At 34.6% G+C, this 15,539-nt stretch overlaps 1 protein-coding gene across 14 annotated transcripts in view; it reads left to right on the top strand.

Annotated features, from left to right (window-relative positions):
- ATRX (ATRX chromatin remodeler) overlaps positions 1-12,623 on the top strand; it is a 251,334-nt gene extending 238,711 nt beyond the window's left edge. For 13 of the 14 annotated variants that reach the window (XM_019716363.3, XM_074323977.2, XM_074323981.2 and 10 more), the window contains 5 exons: positions 5,917-6,066; positions 6,895-7,020; positions 7,789-7,884; positions 8,385-8,513; positions 9,766-12,623. In XM_019716363.3, coding sequence (XP_019571922.2) covers positions 5,917-6,066; positions 6,895-7,020; positions 7,789-7,884; positions 8,385-8,513; positions 9,766-10,044 — 780 coding nt within the window. In that variant the 3' untranslated portion in view covers positions 10,045-12,623. The remainder of the gene's footprint in view (positions 1-5,916; positions 6,067-6,894; positions 7,021-7,788; positions 7,885-8,384; positions 8,514-9,765) is intronic. The other variant, XM_019716366.3, reaches the window with a different exon arrangement.
- The last annotated feature ends 2,916 nt before the right edge of the window (positions 12,624-15,539 follow it).

Raw genomic sequence — 15,539 nt, 5'->3', positions numbered from 1 at the left:
GAATAGAAAACATTCTTATCAAAGGAGCCTCTGGCTTTTACCCTCCACCAAAGTCAGTTTGGCAGGCCTGCCTTTTCTTTCCTTGAAAGTGATAAGGTCTGCAGTTGTCACTATCTTATTCATATCTACAATTTGGGGATATGGATATATTTATAAATGCTCCTTGGCAAAGGTTATATCCTCTTGACCTGAAAATCTGACATGAGGTGGTATGTGAACTTCACTCAATAGCTCTGTAGTTACTTATCAAATACACTGTATTTTTTCCAGTGCATTTTGCGAAGAAACAGTCTTCAATTTTGAAAGCAGAAACTTTTTTCACCAGGAATTTTTTTTTTTTACTAAGGATCTAGACTTACTTAAGTAATAAAAGGAATTTTTTCATAGCTTTTTGAATGGGTCCTGTGGCACTTAAGTAGTCTAGTGACATTTTATTTCCAGATATTAGAAAACTCAAATTCAAAGTGATGGAAAGCAAAATATTTTGAAACATGGCAAATCTCCACCCCCGCCCCCAGGCAAAGCCTTGATTGTTTTTTAAAAATTTTATTTTCAAGGTTAAATTTCAGAATTAATTAGATGGGAATTTTTGTCAGCTTGCCAAATACTTTAAACTTCTAAATAAATTAACTTCAAGTTTTAATTTATCATTAACTTTGTTTTATTAATTGAACTAGTCATTTTTAAAGCTTAAACTAATTTAGGTTGTTAGCTAGAATATAAACCATGCTTTTCCCAGCTTGTAAGCTTTCTCACTTATTTAAGGAAAAATAAAGTTTAGACAAAGAAAAGTAAAGGTACACATTTGGATGTAATTTAAACCTCATTTTGATGACTGTTGGCCTAGTGATTATAGATTCTGTTCCAGTATTGTTTTCAATAATAGTGTTACTATAGCAACTAATATAAGTGTATGCTTCAAGAGGGAAAAAACAAAAAAAAAACCACTCCACCGATTATGTTGTATATTGGGATGAAATTTTTCTTTAACTTCCATAACTTGCTCTATACTTTGCAAAACTGTATTTCCCAAAGAAATATTTGAAGGATCCTGTTACAAATACTTTTTAAAAAAAATTTTATTAGGGAATATTGGGGAACAGTGTGTTTCTCCAGGGCCCATCAGCTCCAGGTTGTTGTCCTTCAGTCTAGTTGTGGAGGGCGCAGCCGAGCTCCATGTCCAGTCGCCGTTTTCAATCTTAGTTGCAGGGGGCGTAGCTCACCATCCCATGTGGGAATTGAACTGGCAACCTTATTGTTAAGAGCTTGCACTCTAACCAACTGAGCTGTCCTGCTACCCCACAAATACTTTTTTGCCATCTCAATTTCATCATCTGTTTCTTGTATTGATAGTATACTGCAGTCAGTTTAAACGAGGAGAAATATCAACCATTTGTTTCAGAAATCCTGTATCGTCTTTCTCTTGTGTCTCACACAGCACTGGAGGAAAGAAAGATTTCTGTGTAAATGAATCTTGTTCCAATAAAAGTCAGCTAACTTACATGTAGTGTCTTTTCTTTGTTAAAATGAACATGATAAACATTTGTCTAAGTCCTTGAGTATTGGCATAATTATTGTGCATTAATTGAAGTACATTAAAATTTATCCATTAACCTGTTTCATTGTAGATTTTGTAATAATTAAAAACTGAAAGCAGCCTACATGTGTTAATAAACTCTTAAGAGAAAAATTAAATAGATGATAAAGTGTATCTATATAATACCTTGCAGCCATTAAAAATAATGAAGGTTAAATTTAACGTAAAATGATGTCCATCGAAAGATATTAAGGCAGAAAACTAGGTTTCAAAACTGTATAGTACAATCCCATTTTTTTTTTGTAAAAGTGTGTGTAAGTATGTGAAAGAATATACAACAAATGTTACATAGTTATCTCTAGGTTTTATAGTAGGCTATTAGCATGGTTTCCATTGAAGGTTAATTTCTTTGAAAAGAAGGGAGTGTCATAGCTAGTAGAAGGAATATGAATGTTTTTTTGATTTGATGTTAGGAGAGAGGTGCTATTTAGGAAAGGGTCCAGAATTTTTTAGTGATACAAAACGAAGTCGCATGCACTTTTCCTGACTTGTTGGCATTTTAATTGACTGTGGGTAAAAAGGAAAGATACTGCATGGGTAGAAGCTGAACCTCTACTGTATATAATCTGACCTTAATTAGGTAATCATGTTTGACTAGATAGGATAGATCTCAAATCTGGAATTGGTGGGGAGAAGACCTTAAAAGGTTTGAGAAATGGGATTCCTAAAATCAGGGGTATCCAAATTTTTTTCAACGTTTTTCACCAAGGGCCATACGCGGTAAAATACACAACAGCCGGGCCACTCACTCGATGTGAAGTACGTATTGCCTCACTTGGTTTATTTAAGTAAACTAAATATATTTTTGGAATTTGCTGCGGGCCAATTGAAGATGGGCTACAGGCCAATTAAAAGTGGATTGCGGGCCGCAGTCGGCCCGTGGGCTGCAATTTGGACGCCCCTGCTAAAATGAATATCTCCTGAAGATAAAAATGGTAAAATAGTTCAAGCCTGGTTTAGGCTAATCATGAACTGGCCTTCCACAAGTTTGTGTCTGGTAATTGTGTTTGTTTCAGTTTTTATATAATATTTTATTAAAAATTAACATACGCTTGTTTTAAAAAAACTTCAAAAAGTACAAAAGTGTTAAAAGTGAAAGAAATAGACCTACTTAGGTTTCTCCCTCCGAATCCTTCAGGGGATTATCTTTTTTATCTAAGAGAATAGATCTGGGAAATGGAAGAACTATGCTACAAGACAACAGTCATCCTGGAAGGAGAACTGGCTCTGGGTGGTGAACACATAATGTGATATATCGATGATGTATTATAGAATTGTACACCTATGTAACTTTACTAACTGTTGTCACCCAATAAACTTTAATTTAAAAAAAAAGAAAACAGTCATTCTTTATAGTGTGATAGAATGATCACTAGGTAGGAGTCAGGAAATTTAACATCTAGTCCCAGCTAATCCTTAGCTGTGTGATCGGGGAAAAGTTACTTTGCCTCTCTGGACATCAGTTTCTACCAATTCCAAGATGACAAATTTGGATTTTTAAATTATAGGATGCTAAGCACTAACTTGATAAAGCTCTCTTACATCTCAGACATTTTTAAAAGGGTATATACCGTGTTTCCCCAAAAATAAGACACCGGGTCTTATATTAAGTTTTGCTTCAAAAGACACATTAGGGCTTGTGCTCAGGGGATGTCATCCTGAAAAATCATGCTAGGGCTTATTTTCTGGTTAGGTCTTAGTTTCAGGGAAACGTGGTATGAGTGAGTGCATGTGCATATGTACATTGCATACATTCATTTCTGGAAAAGCTTTCTCTAACCATAAAAAAGTAATTTGTGAATCGTGTTTATAATTGAGAAATAAACACTACACTTAATTGGCATAGTGTTTATTTCCAATGAATTGAGTGTTTCATTTGTTTCTGCTATTCTCAGTCACCCTGTTACACATGTGAGTGGAGAGTATTTCATCTAAATTTACTTACTGTCGTAGCTAGACTAAGTTATTATCCAGTGTTAAGGGAGAATCATTAGCCTAGCTGAAAATTAAGTTCCTAGCACAACTCTTGGTCTTTCCTTTAGGTTGCTTTCTTAGAGAAATGAAGTAATTTTTGACGATGGTTAAGGAAGAGCATCACTATTGCCAGACAGAAGTAAAATTAAGGACTATCCATAGAACATTTCTACCTTGTAGTTTATTTGATATTTTGGAGAACAGCTGCCTTTTCTAACTGTATTTGGCATGGTCACTTGCTGAAAATATTAGTCAGTGGTATCTGGTTTTATTATATACCTCTCAAGTTATTCTTGGGGTGTGAGCATGGGAGTCACATACCTAAAGAAGCATTAGTTTTTAGTAGAATTTAATTCAAACTAGCCTATTGCCCTGCCTGCCTAGTCAGTAACTCTGAACTTTGGAGATCTCCCTAGTGATTATAAACCTGTTCTATATGGCATAGGCCAGAGAAGTCAGCTTTGGTGGCAGATTTCTACACTGATGTAGGAGAGAAATCTCTAGTTAACATTTTAAAAGAATCAAACCTGTTAGTGTCTATGTATTCCATCAGTAGACTTTCTTGCGTCCTCTCATTTGTATGGTCTTTTAATGTTTTCTGTTTTTAGCAAAAGTAATAGCACATGCATGTCAAAATGAATTCTAAAATCTCAACAGCAGTATCCATTAAGAAAACCAGTTCATTTTCTTTCATGAAATTATGAAGTCATTACTTCAGGTGTTTATTGAGGTAGCAAGATAAAAAGTTGTTTACATGATATCAAATATCAGGATATTTGGAATTAGTGTCAGCATTTATTGTACAGAAATAAAAACTTAGGGCCTCATGATTTAAATTTTTAATCTTGAGTTATTTAACAGACATTTGAGTTCCTACCATTGTGTTGGACCCTATACTCTAGGTATGATTTAAGATATAAAGACAAGATTCCCATAAATGTGGGCTTTGTCTATGCTAAGATGTATGGAAGCATTAAGAATTACTAGAGGGGCTGGCTGGTGGCTCAGGCGGTTGGAGCTCTGTGCTCCTAATGCCGAAGGCTGCTGGTTCGATTCCCACATGGGCCAGTGGGCTCTCAACCACAAGGTTGCCGATATGATTCCTTGACTTCTGCAAGGGATGGTGGGCTGTGCCCCCTGCAACTAACAATGGCAACTGGATCTGGAGCTGAGCTGTGCCCTCCACAACTAAGACTGAAAGGGCAACAACTTGACTTGGAAAAAGCCCTGGAAGTACACACTGTTCCCCAATAAAGTCGTGTTCCCCTTCCCCAATAAAATCTTAAAAAAAAATAAAAGAATGCTTACCCAAAACAATATGAATAAAAATTTATAAAAAAGAATTACTAGATACAAATTTAATTTAATGTGCTAAATACCTTCCCATACCTTCCTTTGACCAGTAATTATTTATGTTCCGTCACTAAATTCACATTCAATTTAGAAAGCATGTTCTAAGGGAGCTTGCTGTTACAAGCTATGAAAAATCCTTTTGTGGAATGAATTAATTTGCCTTTTAAATATTCAGGTTTTCATCTGTGATTTCTTAATAAACAGCTTGTGAATATTTTAATTTTATATTAGCAAGTAACATATCTGTCGTTCACTTTAACCCACCCCCAATCTCTCTTTGTGTCTCTCTCATAATCATAATTACACAGAGTAGAAGTTTGGTGTTCTTGCTGAATATATAAATGATCCCAATTTTTAAGATTTTGATTTTTTAACTTTAAAAAAATGACTTCAGACACCATGAAATTGAAAAAAAAACCTATGATAATAAATTGATTAACAGTGTATATCAGTTTAAATTTGATCCATGGGTCCTTACAGTGTAATTTATTTTTGAGTTTCCTACAATTGAAATAAATATAAAGACTATGTTCCAGTTAAACTCTCCTGTAGCTGTTTAATTTAGATTTGGTTTTTGTTAGTATAGTGGTTGGTAGATAAAGTGATTGTGAAAATAAAACTATTAAACATGTATAAACAGGAATAGCCATAGCCATGATTTTTAGTACATCCAATGTAATTTCTGATTTAAGCATACTTATTAATTTAGAACTAAGCACAAAACAAAATACGTATGAAAAAATTAGAAAAAAAGTGCGAGAGAAAAAAAACCTTGAAAGCTAGAAAGTAGTTATTAAAGAATTGAATCCCTAAAGCATGCAATATAAATGAAATTCTTACGTAAGAGGCTGGTGTTGCATGTATAGTAACTTTTCTACGTAATTTATCATATATACCAGAAATATGTATAACAGCCAGTTTCTAGTCTAACAATAGACTAGATATGATCCAGAGGGAGAAAATAATTCTGTTATTTCAACCCCTCTAAACAGGACACCATACTTGCAGAACTTCTTCAAATACATAAAGAGCACATTGTAGGATATCATGAACATGATTCTCTTTTGGACCACAAAGAAGAAGAAGAGCTGACTGAAGAAGAAAGAAAAGCAGCTTGGGCTGAGTATGAAGCAGAGAAGAAGGTAGTTAATTTGAAACGCTTTTTGATTTTTGTTTTGGTTAATCATTTGAAAGAACAATGAGGAAGAAAAGGGTCATATTTGAAACAGGTGAGTCTTCAGAAACAGAGACCCTGGATAAAGAGTCTGTTTACAGGCTTTGGCTACCTTTGGTTGGTAGGGTGGGAAGAGAGAAGAAAATATTTTCCACTTAAAGAGTGGTAACCCCATTTCTGCTTAGCACTTGCTGAATTGAGAGATTACTGGGAAGGTATATATTTAGCATCACTTAACTCCCTTCAACACCCTCACTGTAATAACAGACATACAGAAGCTTAGAGTTTGAGGTAGGAGTAAATGCAGCATGTATACTATAGAATCTAAATTTTGACTGAATATGTATCACAACACAAAAATATTCTGTTCTTAGACGTTAATGTCAATCTCCAGCAGCAACTTTACGAGTATTTAAAATAGTTCCATATCTGTTTTAAACACCAACCCACTTGAGCAAAAATGTGCCTGAGCATAGGAAATTTTATCCTAATACCTGAATCCTAACTCATTGTACCAAACTTCTTTAACGTTAATGTGATGTTAGGAGTCTCATCATAATTCTCTCAGTTGCCCCATTCTGTGGGAATTATCAGAAAAAGAGTACACCTTTAGGGGTTAAAGCTTTCCATGTAATAAGATCTTGGTTTCGGGTGAAAAGGGTGTTTTGTTTGTGTGTGGAAGAGTGTTAATAATTTCCTAGATCTGAGAATGTGGATTCTTTTCTAAACCAGTAGGTGATGTAGAATTTCAAGTCTTAAATCACAGTGTGGAAGTGCATAATTTTTTTGTTTTTAGGGACTGACCATGCGTTTCAACATACCAACTGGGACCAATTTACCCCCTGTCAGTTTCAACTCTCAAACTCCTTATATTCCTTTCAATTTGGGAGCCCTGTCAGCAATGAGTAATCAACAGCTGGAGGTAAGTTGTGAAGTACAAAAGTAGTTTAACTTGAATTAAAGGCAATTTCAAGTGCCCTGTTGTTGAGGGTTCCCTATGCAGGAATATCACATTCTCCAAAAGATTACCTCCGAATAGACTAAGAAATTTTTCTTTTATTTTTTGACCTTTCTGAACCAGCATAGTGTAGTAAAATGTGATTTATTCAGAGCACAAGGGAATCAGGCCTTGAATTAATGTAGTTTGAATTATTTTAATTAAGGAACAATAGGGCAGCTGACTGGCTAGGGAAATAGTGCTTTGTTCAGTTATAAAATATTTTGAATAAACAAATTGCTTGCTTAAAGTTTGAGAGTAGGATAAATACACACACTGATTTACATTCTAATGCCATGTAGATGCAGCATTAAGTATATAATGCCCAGTATTATGAAGTAAGTGATTTAAAACTAGAATCCATTATGAATTAAATAGGAAGAATTTTGTTTTATTATACCAGTAATTTAATAACTTAATTGAATCTGTGGCTTCCTTTTTAAAATGTACTTATGGAGTCATTTGAATTATTGAATTATTGGTGCAATAAAAAACAAACTTTTATCTTCCTAACAAGACCCTCATTGATGAGTTTTATTCCACTTTATTGATGCTGAAGTTTGCTGTTCTTTTCAATTACTTAAAGAGTTTTAAAACCAAGTGCTATAAATTGGCAAGAGGAAGGATCCCTGTACTTTAAAACTATGCTGTATTTTATATATCCTGTATAACTTATTTCTTGCATTCTTCTAGGACCTCATTAATCAAGGAAGAGAAAAAGTTGTGGAAGCAACAAACAGTGTGACAGCAGTGAGGATTCAGCCTCTTGAAGATATAATTTCAGCTGTAGTAAGTTAATCGGCAATTGTTTTACTTCAGCTTGCAATTTATGCGCTTCCCCCCACCATTTATTTTAATTTTTAATTGTCATTTGCTTCACTACTTCTGTGGGAAAATAACATAATTCTTATAACTTAACTTGTAATAGTAAAATACTATTATAGTAGACTGGATAATAGTTCCAAGCATAAGTCAACAATTTTACCTGGATGTTGACACGAGAAATGGTTGAAATCTGAGAATTGGGAAATCAATCATAGAAATGTATGCATTGTTTTACATAAACATATTTTAATTACCAATTGCACAAATTAAATCCAAATAGTTTCATTCCAGAGATAGCCAACCCTTGTACAACAGTGAACAACATAGTACTCTGCTTTTACATCATTGTTTTCTCTAAAAAGACTAAAGGAAAAAGGGGGAAAAAACTTTAAAAATTCTGAATATCTTCAAGTACTTTAATTATTTTACTGCAATAAGGAGTACTTAGAATTTTTTTCTTTTAGTGGAAGGAAAACATGAATCTCTCAGAGGCCCAAGTACAGGCATTAGCATTAAGTAGACAAGCCAGCCAGGAGCTTGATGTTAAACGAAGAGAAGCAATCTACAATGACGTGTTGACAAAACAACAAATGGTAAGAATTCTGACTATCTCTCGGTTGTGTTTATAATACTGGGTTTGTGTGACCTGTGTCAATAACCATCCCTCATAGGAATGGATGGATGGTCATTGGTTATTTCCAGAAGAAATTTTGTCAAAAAACCTAGTAATGTCAAGTAAAGGTAATATCTTTTGTTAAAAAGAGCAACATCTTCCCAAATGGGTCCCCTTGAAGTTTATATAGGATTTCTTCCATATAATTTTATTTTTTATATGTCCTGAACATCTCAAAAGGAATTTCTCCTAGACTTTTTACCACATTTACCATTTTTAAACAACTTCCCCAAATAAGTATACTTTTTAATATATTTAATTTGAGAGTAAAGAGTGGCCTATAGCTGATATATGACACAGGTTTCTACTAAATTATGTTATTTTATTTTTCAATTACAGTTGACATTCAATATTACTTTACATTAGTTTCAGGTGTACAGCTTAGTGGTTAGACATTTATATAATTTATGAAGTGATTCCCCCCGATAAATCTAGTACCCACCTGGCACCGTACAGTTATTACAACATTATTGACGTCAATTATGTTATTCTTTGAAAGGCTAGCATATTTTATCACAATAAAAGTAAAATGTTACTTTGTTAAAAAAAAAATAAAAAAAATAAAAAGGCTGGCATATTCGAGGATCCTTGATCATCTTTCCCAGCAGTCGTTTGCCAGCCATCTACTTGCACTGGAAAATTTCAGCTCTGGACACTAGGGAATCAATTTCTGTGGCATGAATATTACTTAGAAAACACTGTAGAATTATGTGGTTTTAAATTATCTTAGGAAATTTGAGACATTCCAGACAAGAATTATTCCCACTGCAAGTGCTTTTTCTCTTTGGTGTTTGTCACTAAAAATGTTTATTTGTCTGTCATCATGTGAAATATTCAAAAGAATGACAAAGAAGAGAGACTTGACAAAAAGTGCTGTAACTAATACTTGAGACTAATCACAGTGCGGGAACAGGTTACTATGGCAACTAACCTAAATGCTGCTTGCAATACAATAGTCAAGTCATTAAGAGAATTTAGCCCTAAATGGTGTTACTAACTGGTTTCTACAGTAATGGTCCTGTGAATGCCATCAAATTAGTAATGGTGATAATAATAATGTGTTTTCCTTTTGGTATGGTCCCCCCTTAACAAATTGATTTTAACTCAAAACTTGATACTTGCCTCTTTGAGACAGGTCATGCACTTGTAACAGCTCCCTTTTCTTTCTTTAGTTAATCAGCTGTGTTCAGCGAATACTTATGAACCGAAGGCTCCAGCAGCAGTACAATCAGCAGCAACAGCAACAAATGACTTATCAACAAGCAACACTAGGTCACCTCATGATGCCAAAGCCTCCAAATTTAATCATGAATCCTTCTAACTACCAGCAGATTGATATGAGAGGAATGTATCAGTCAGTGGCTGGTGGTATGCAGCCACCTCCATTACAGCGTGCACCACCCCCAATGAGAAGCAAAAATCCAGGACCTTCCCAAGGGAAATCAATGTGATTTTGCACTAAAAGCTTAAAGGATTGTTAAAATCATAGAAAGATCTTTTATTTTTTTAGGAATCAATGACTTAACAGAACTCAACTGTATAAATAGTTTGGTCCCCTTAAATGCCAATCTTCCACATTAATTTTTTTAATAGGGCGTACCATTTCTTCCTGACATTTGTCAGTGATGTTGCCTAGAATCTTCTTACACACATTGAGTACAGAAGATATTTCAAATTGTTTTCAGTGAAAACAAGTTCTTCCATAACAGTAATTACTCCACAGATTTCCTCTCTAAATTTTTATGCCTGCTTTTAGCGACCATAAAATTGATAAATTTAAGAAAGAATACAGATTTATATGTTTATTCTTTACATATAAAAACACACAGCTGAGTTCTTAGAGTTGATTCCTCAAGTTATTAAATACTTTTATACTTAATCCATTTCTTGATTAAAGTGATTGAAATGGTTTTAATCTTCTTTTGACTGAAGTCTGAAAGTGGGCTCCTGCTATATCATCTCTGTGACTGAAAGTTAGAAACTAAGGGTTATCTTTAACACAGAATTGTGTGCAATATTCTTAAATACTACTGCTCTAAAACTTGGAGGAGTCTTTCAGTTATCTTAGCATTATGTAAACAGCCTTAAGTACAGCCTAAGAAGAGAATTCCTGTTTCTTCTTTAGTCTTTCTGCCGTTTTTTATTTTCAGTTATATGTGCTGAAATAATTACTGGTAAAATTTCAGGGTTATGGATTATCTTCCACACATGAATTTTCTCTCTCCTGGCACTAATATAAAGCACATCTCTTAAATGCTTGGTGCCAGTGCTAGTGCTTCATCCTGTTGCTGGCAGTGGGATGTGATCTAACAAAATCAAGTTCTAGCATTTTAAGAGGTTAAGGATGATGTTGTGGTTGTTAGGTTCGCACCCTGTTTTATAAACAACATCAAAATGGCAGAACCATTGCTGACTTTAAGTTCACATGAGGAATGTGCTTTAACAATTCCCAGTACTGTCAGTATTGTGAATTAATTCCTCTTAAAGATACAAATCACTGGCTTCTATGCTCTTCTTCATCATCATGTTCTTTTCCTCAACTTCCCTACGTTTTCTTAAATTATGTCTCAAAGTTTGATTTTTTTTTCTGTGAGGCAATTTTCTGATCAAAATTAATGCATCAAATACCCTTTCATAAGGTTTTACTAGAAAATCATTACATGTTGTTTTCTTAATCATGGCCTGAAAAAATAACCTATAAGTTTATTCATGTACAATTTGGTTTCATGAGTTTCTTAAAAAGATTGTTTGACTATGGGAGTCAATTCAACATGGCAAAGACATTTTTGAGATGATGATGTAACAGGTATTGGAAACACCTAAGGAATTCCAGAAAAAAGAAAGCTGGGTGGAGGATCGATTTGCTCTATGTATCACTGGATTAGAATCAGTTTAACATTAGCTAAAACTGTTTTGAGATGTTTGGATGATTAAGAGATTTCCATTTTTATCTTGAAAAGAACTAGTAGTAAAACATCCAAGAGCACTAAGTTTGTGATACAGAATTTGTGAGGTTTGGTGGATCCACCCCCCACCTCCCCGTGACGAATTATCACTAACAAAGTCTATATATTTGAATAGTATGATAGCCATATAATCAAATTTATTTAATTGGCAGGGGTAGGGGGGAGATGTGTGCTTACTTTAGGAGAAATGAAAAAGACAAGATTTATGAGACACATATTTGAAGACAGTACACTCTGGCCAACTGTTATCAGTTGGTATTTCTACAAGTCCAGAATACTTTAAACCTGATTTATTAGACCTGGGAACTTTCAACATGGTCTAATTACTTGCTCAAAGACATAGATGTGAAAATTTTAGGCAAACTTCTAAACCTTTTTCACCATGGATGAAACTATGACTTAAAGAATAATACATAGAAGGAGTAATTGGAATAAGAGAGTTTGAAATAAAACTTGGACCACTTTGCATACACTCTTCTCACTTGACATTTTAGCTACATAATATGTACTTTGAGTATAACATCAAGCTTTAACAAATATTTAAAGACAAAATCACGTCAATAAGATACTAAAAAGGCTCATTTTTATATTTGTTTTAGCTGTTTTAAATAGTTGCAATGGCTTAAAAAATGACGATTTAAAATGTTGCTTGTAATACAGTTTTGCCTGCTAAATTCTCCACATTTTGTAACCTGTTTTATTTCTTTGGGTGTAAAGCGTTTTTGCTTAGTATTGTGATATTGTATATGTTTTGTCCCAGTTGTATAGTAATGTTTCGGTCCATCATCCAGCTTTGGCTGCTGAAATCATACAGCTGTGAAGACTTGCCTTTGTTTCTGTTAGACTGCTTTTCAGTTCTGTATTGAGTATCTTAAGTACTGTAGAAAAGATGTCACTTCTTCCTTTAAGGCTGTTTTGTAATATATATAAGGACTGGAATTGTGTTTTTAAAGAAAAGCATTCAAGTATGACAATAATACTATCTGTGTTTTCACCATTCAAAGTGCTGTTTAGTAGTTGAAACTTAAACTATTTAATATCATTTAATAAAGTGACCAAAATGTGTTGTGCTCTTTATTGAATTTTCACAGCTTTGAAAATCTGCATATATTATTTCATAGAAAGTGTATAGCTTTTGAAGCCCTATTTAATGGTGGTTCTTTTGCACATTTAGTTATTTAATATTGGGAGGTCAAGAAATTTGGTTTTTTAATCTGTTATATACTAAATTCTGTAAAACGAGATCTTTAACCTCAAAAATAATTTACGTACCAGGAAGCCTGTGTGTGTTTGTGTTAGTTTTGGTTGTCTGTGTAATCCAGCACCATTTTCTGCTTCCCAACAGCTGCATCACTCATTTTAAGTCAAGCAGAGCTGCTGATCCACACTTGATAACAAAAGCTGCTTACTATCCTGAAGCCATAGTAAGTTGATGGAAAACCTTATTACCTGGCCTCCAAAAAAGCTGAATATTTTGTAGTCTTCCCTTAGCTTTGCCCATTCCCCCTCTAGTATCATAAAATCAGATACACATATCTGTGCCCCAAACCAAACTTTAATAACAATTACTTATTTATCCCAGTAACCATTGTTTCTTTTGAGGGTGGCATGTTGTGAGGTTTGTAGACACTCTAAGATAGGTCATCCTTTTACATCCTTAGTTCACTAAAAACATGTTCAGATTATTATCTACCTTATTTCACCAGACTTAGTCTCAAGTGACTTTTGGCTATCTTGAAATCAAATCTACCCTTAGAGATGAAAATTCTTTCACAATTGAAGTTTTTTTTTTTCCCAAAACACTGTAATCTGTGCCAATCCCAAATTTCAGAAATGCTTTTTGTGTGTGCTACGTTTTATATATACTGTTACATGGAGGTAAATAAAAATTTTAAATCCAAAATACATACTGTTTCCAAGCTCAATATTTGCCAGGTAACAACCAGACAGCCCACATCACTCATGTTGGATCTAATAACAATGCCCACTCCCACCCATGCCTAAGAGTTTTACTCCCCCAAGTATGTACTGCCATAAAGTTACAATATAGACTGCCACCCTCTCTGGAATAATCTTCCTGACACCATTGTGCCTACTTGGCTAACTAAGGGAATCACCCTTCCCCCACCCTCCCCCACTCTAGGGATCTGTCTCTGACAGGGACTACTACTACACAACTTCACCAAGGAAGACCATAGAAATTGAGGCTTTTATTAAAGACAAAGCTTTAATTGAAGGAATAAATACTCGGAACTAGCACATATTCCAAGCAGTCTCTACTCAGCAGCACTCTTCCACATTCTGCTCCAGACCCTTCTGCCCTTGCTTCTCCTCCCTGATAGAAACACGGAAAGAAGAGAGAGCTTGGCTCCAATCTCCTTTAGCTAATTATATCAAATAACTAGGAAAAGATTTCTACCTATTAAATAGGCTCAGCTCCTTCCATATAGCCCTCACATCAAATACCTGTTGATTTTCAAGAAAGGTGAAGAGAGATGACTTATCAGATGCAAGGATGGGATTTGTTTCAGGTATATGAGGGGAAAGTGTATTGAAAGAAAAAGAACAAAAGTAGAGAAGGATTGGGAAAGAGACTAGATTAGAATGGACTGATAGAGGGCTTTGAAATACTGAATGAGTAATTCAATACGGAGGATAAGGGTTTGTGAGAAGGCTGATGTGTTCAAAGTAGCTGGTAAAGATGGTGATTGGGTAGGGTTTTGGGTAGGGTAATTTGAATGGTTTAGAATGCAAGGTGAAGAAAGATTGGAGACAGGACGGTGGATAATGAGTCCCGGCATTCAGTGGCCAGACTGCAGATAATTTTAAGGACAAAAGGCAAAAAGAGGTTGTATAGAATTTTTAAATTGTAAGAAAAACTCGTTAATTCCCTTTTACCATTCCCCAAGGACCCCACTTTGTTCAGGATTTTTTGTTTTACATGGAAAATTTCACCTGCTCTTTTGATTACTCTCTCTAACCTGATGATAAATCTATTAATGGCATTCCTGTTCTTTCTCAATTTGTTGTTACTCTTAATTATACTCATACATATTTGCAGAAAGTAAGTGGTCCTTTTAACTAAGTGTAATTCTATTTATTCAAGCTAGTTCTTCAAAGGGCTAAATCCATTCGTGTTTTCCTTGAGACCCATCTATTCCAAGTGCTAGTATCTCTTAATGTTATAGGCTTCCTTTGGTATTTTCAAAGGGCCTTGTGGTTATTATGTATTAACATGTATACAACATCTGTGAGAAAAGTGAGGAGAATAATTTCATTCTCATGACAGTTAAGCTAAAAGGGAGACCAAAATCAAATCCATTGCACTTAGGAGGCAGAAGACATTCTAGTTACTTGAATTATCTGGGTCTTTCACGTCTCATTTGGAAAATGGGACAATAATACCTTAGTTTCTTGATGGCAGGAGACTGGAGCAGATTATTTCCTGAGGTCCCTTTTAGCTCCAAGAGTTAGATTTTAACTGAGAAAAGCATAGTTTGAATCCAAAAGGCAATGTGTTTGTCTAAGGTTACATGGTAAGTTTGTGAATAGAATTAGAAATCCCTTCCCTTTGGCCAACCCTCTCCCCCCACTAAGCTATACCTTTTCTTTTCCTCTGTTTAGAAAAATGAGAGGTCTGACAGGCATTTTAATGACAAAGCAGATAAGTCAAGTTGTAATTGGCTCTAATTACCACTTCCACAAGCTGTAACCTCCTTTATCTTTTGCCCAGAGGCACTCCCAGAGCTGTTTGTTACTGCCTCTGGAACTACAGAAAATGAAAAAAACATGTTTAAGGATCTGATTCTTATATCTTGGTTGCCTGATTGGATTATATACATGACAAAACATCAAGGTAAATACAAATCACCTTTTGTAAGGTCAGCTTTTAAGCAAATAATTGGTAACTTCCCATTGTATTGTTCATAACTGAATTAGGCCAATATTTAAATTGGTCTGGATGAAGTTTATAGTGAGTA

Source organism: Rhinolophus sinicus, chromosome 18, assembly GCF_057876585.1.
Source record: "Rhinolophus sinicus isolate RSI-liver-muscle chromosome 18, RSI-T2T, whole genome shotgun sequence".
NCBI classification, from domain to species: domain Eukaryota; kingdom Metazoa; phylum Chordata; class Mammalia; order Chiroptera; family Rhinolophidae; genus Rhinolophus; species Rhinolophus sinicus.
Note: the sequence above shows the minus strand (reverse complement) of the source record. Positions and strands in the feature narration are given on the sequence as shown.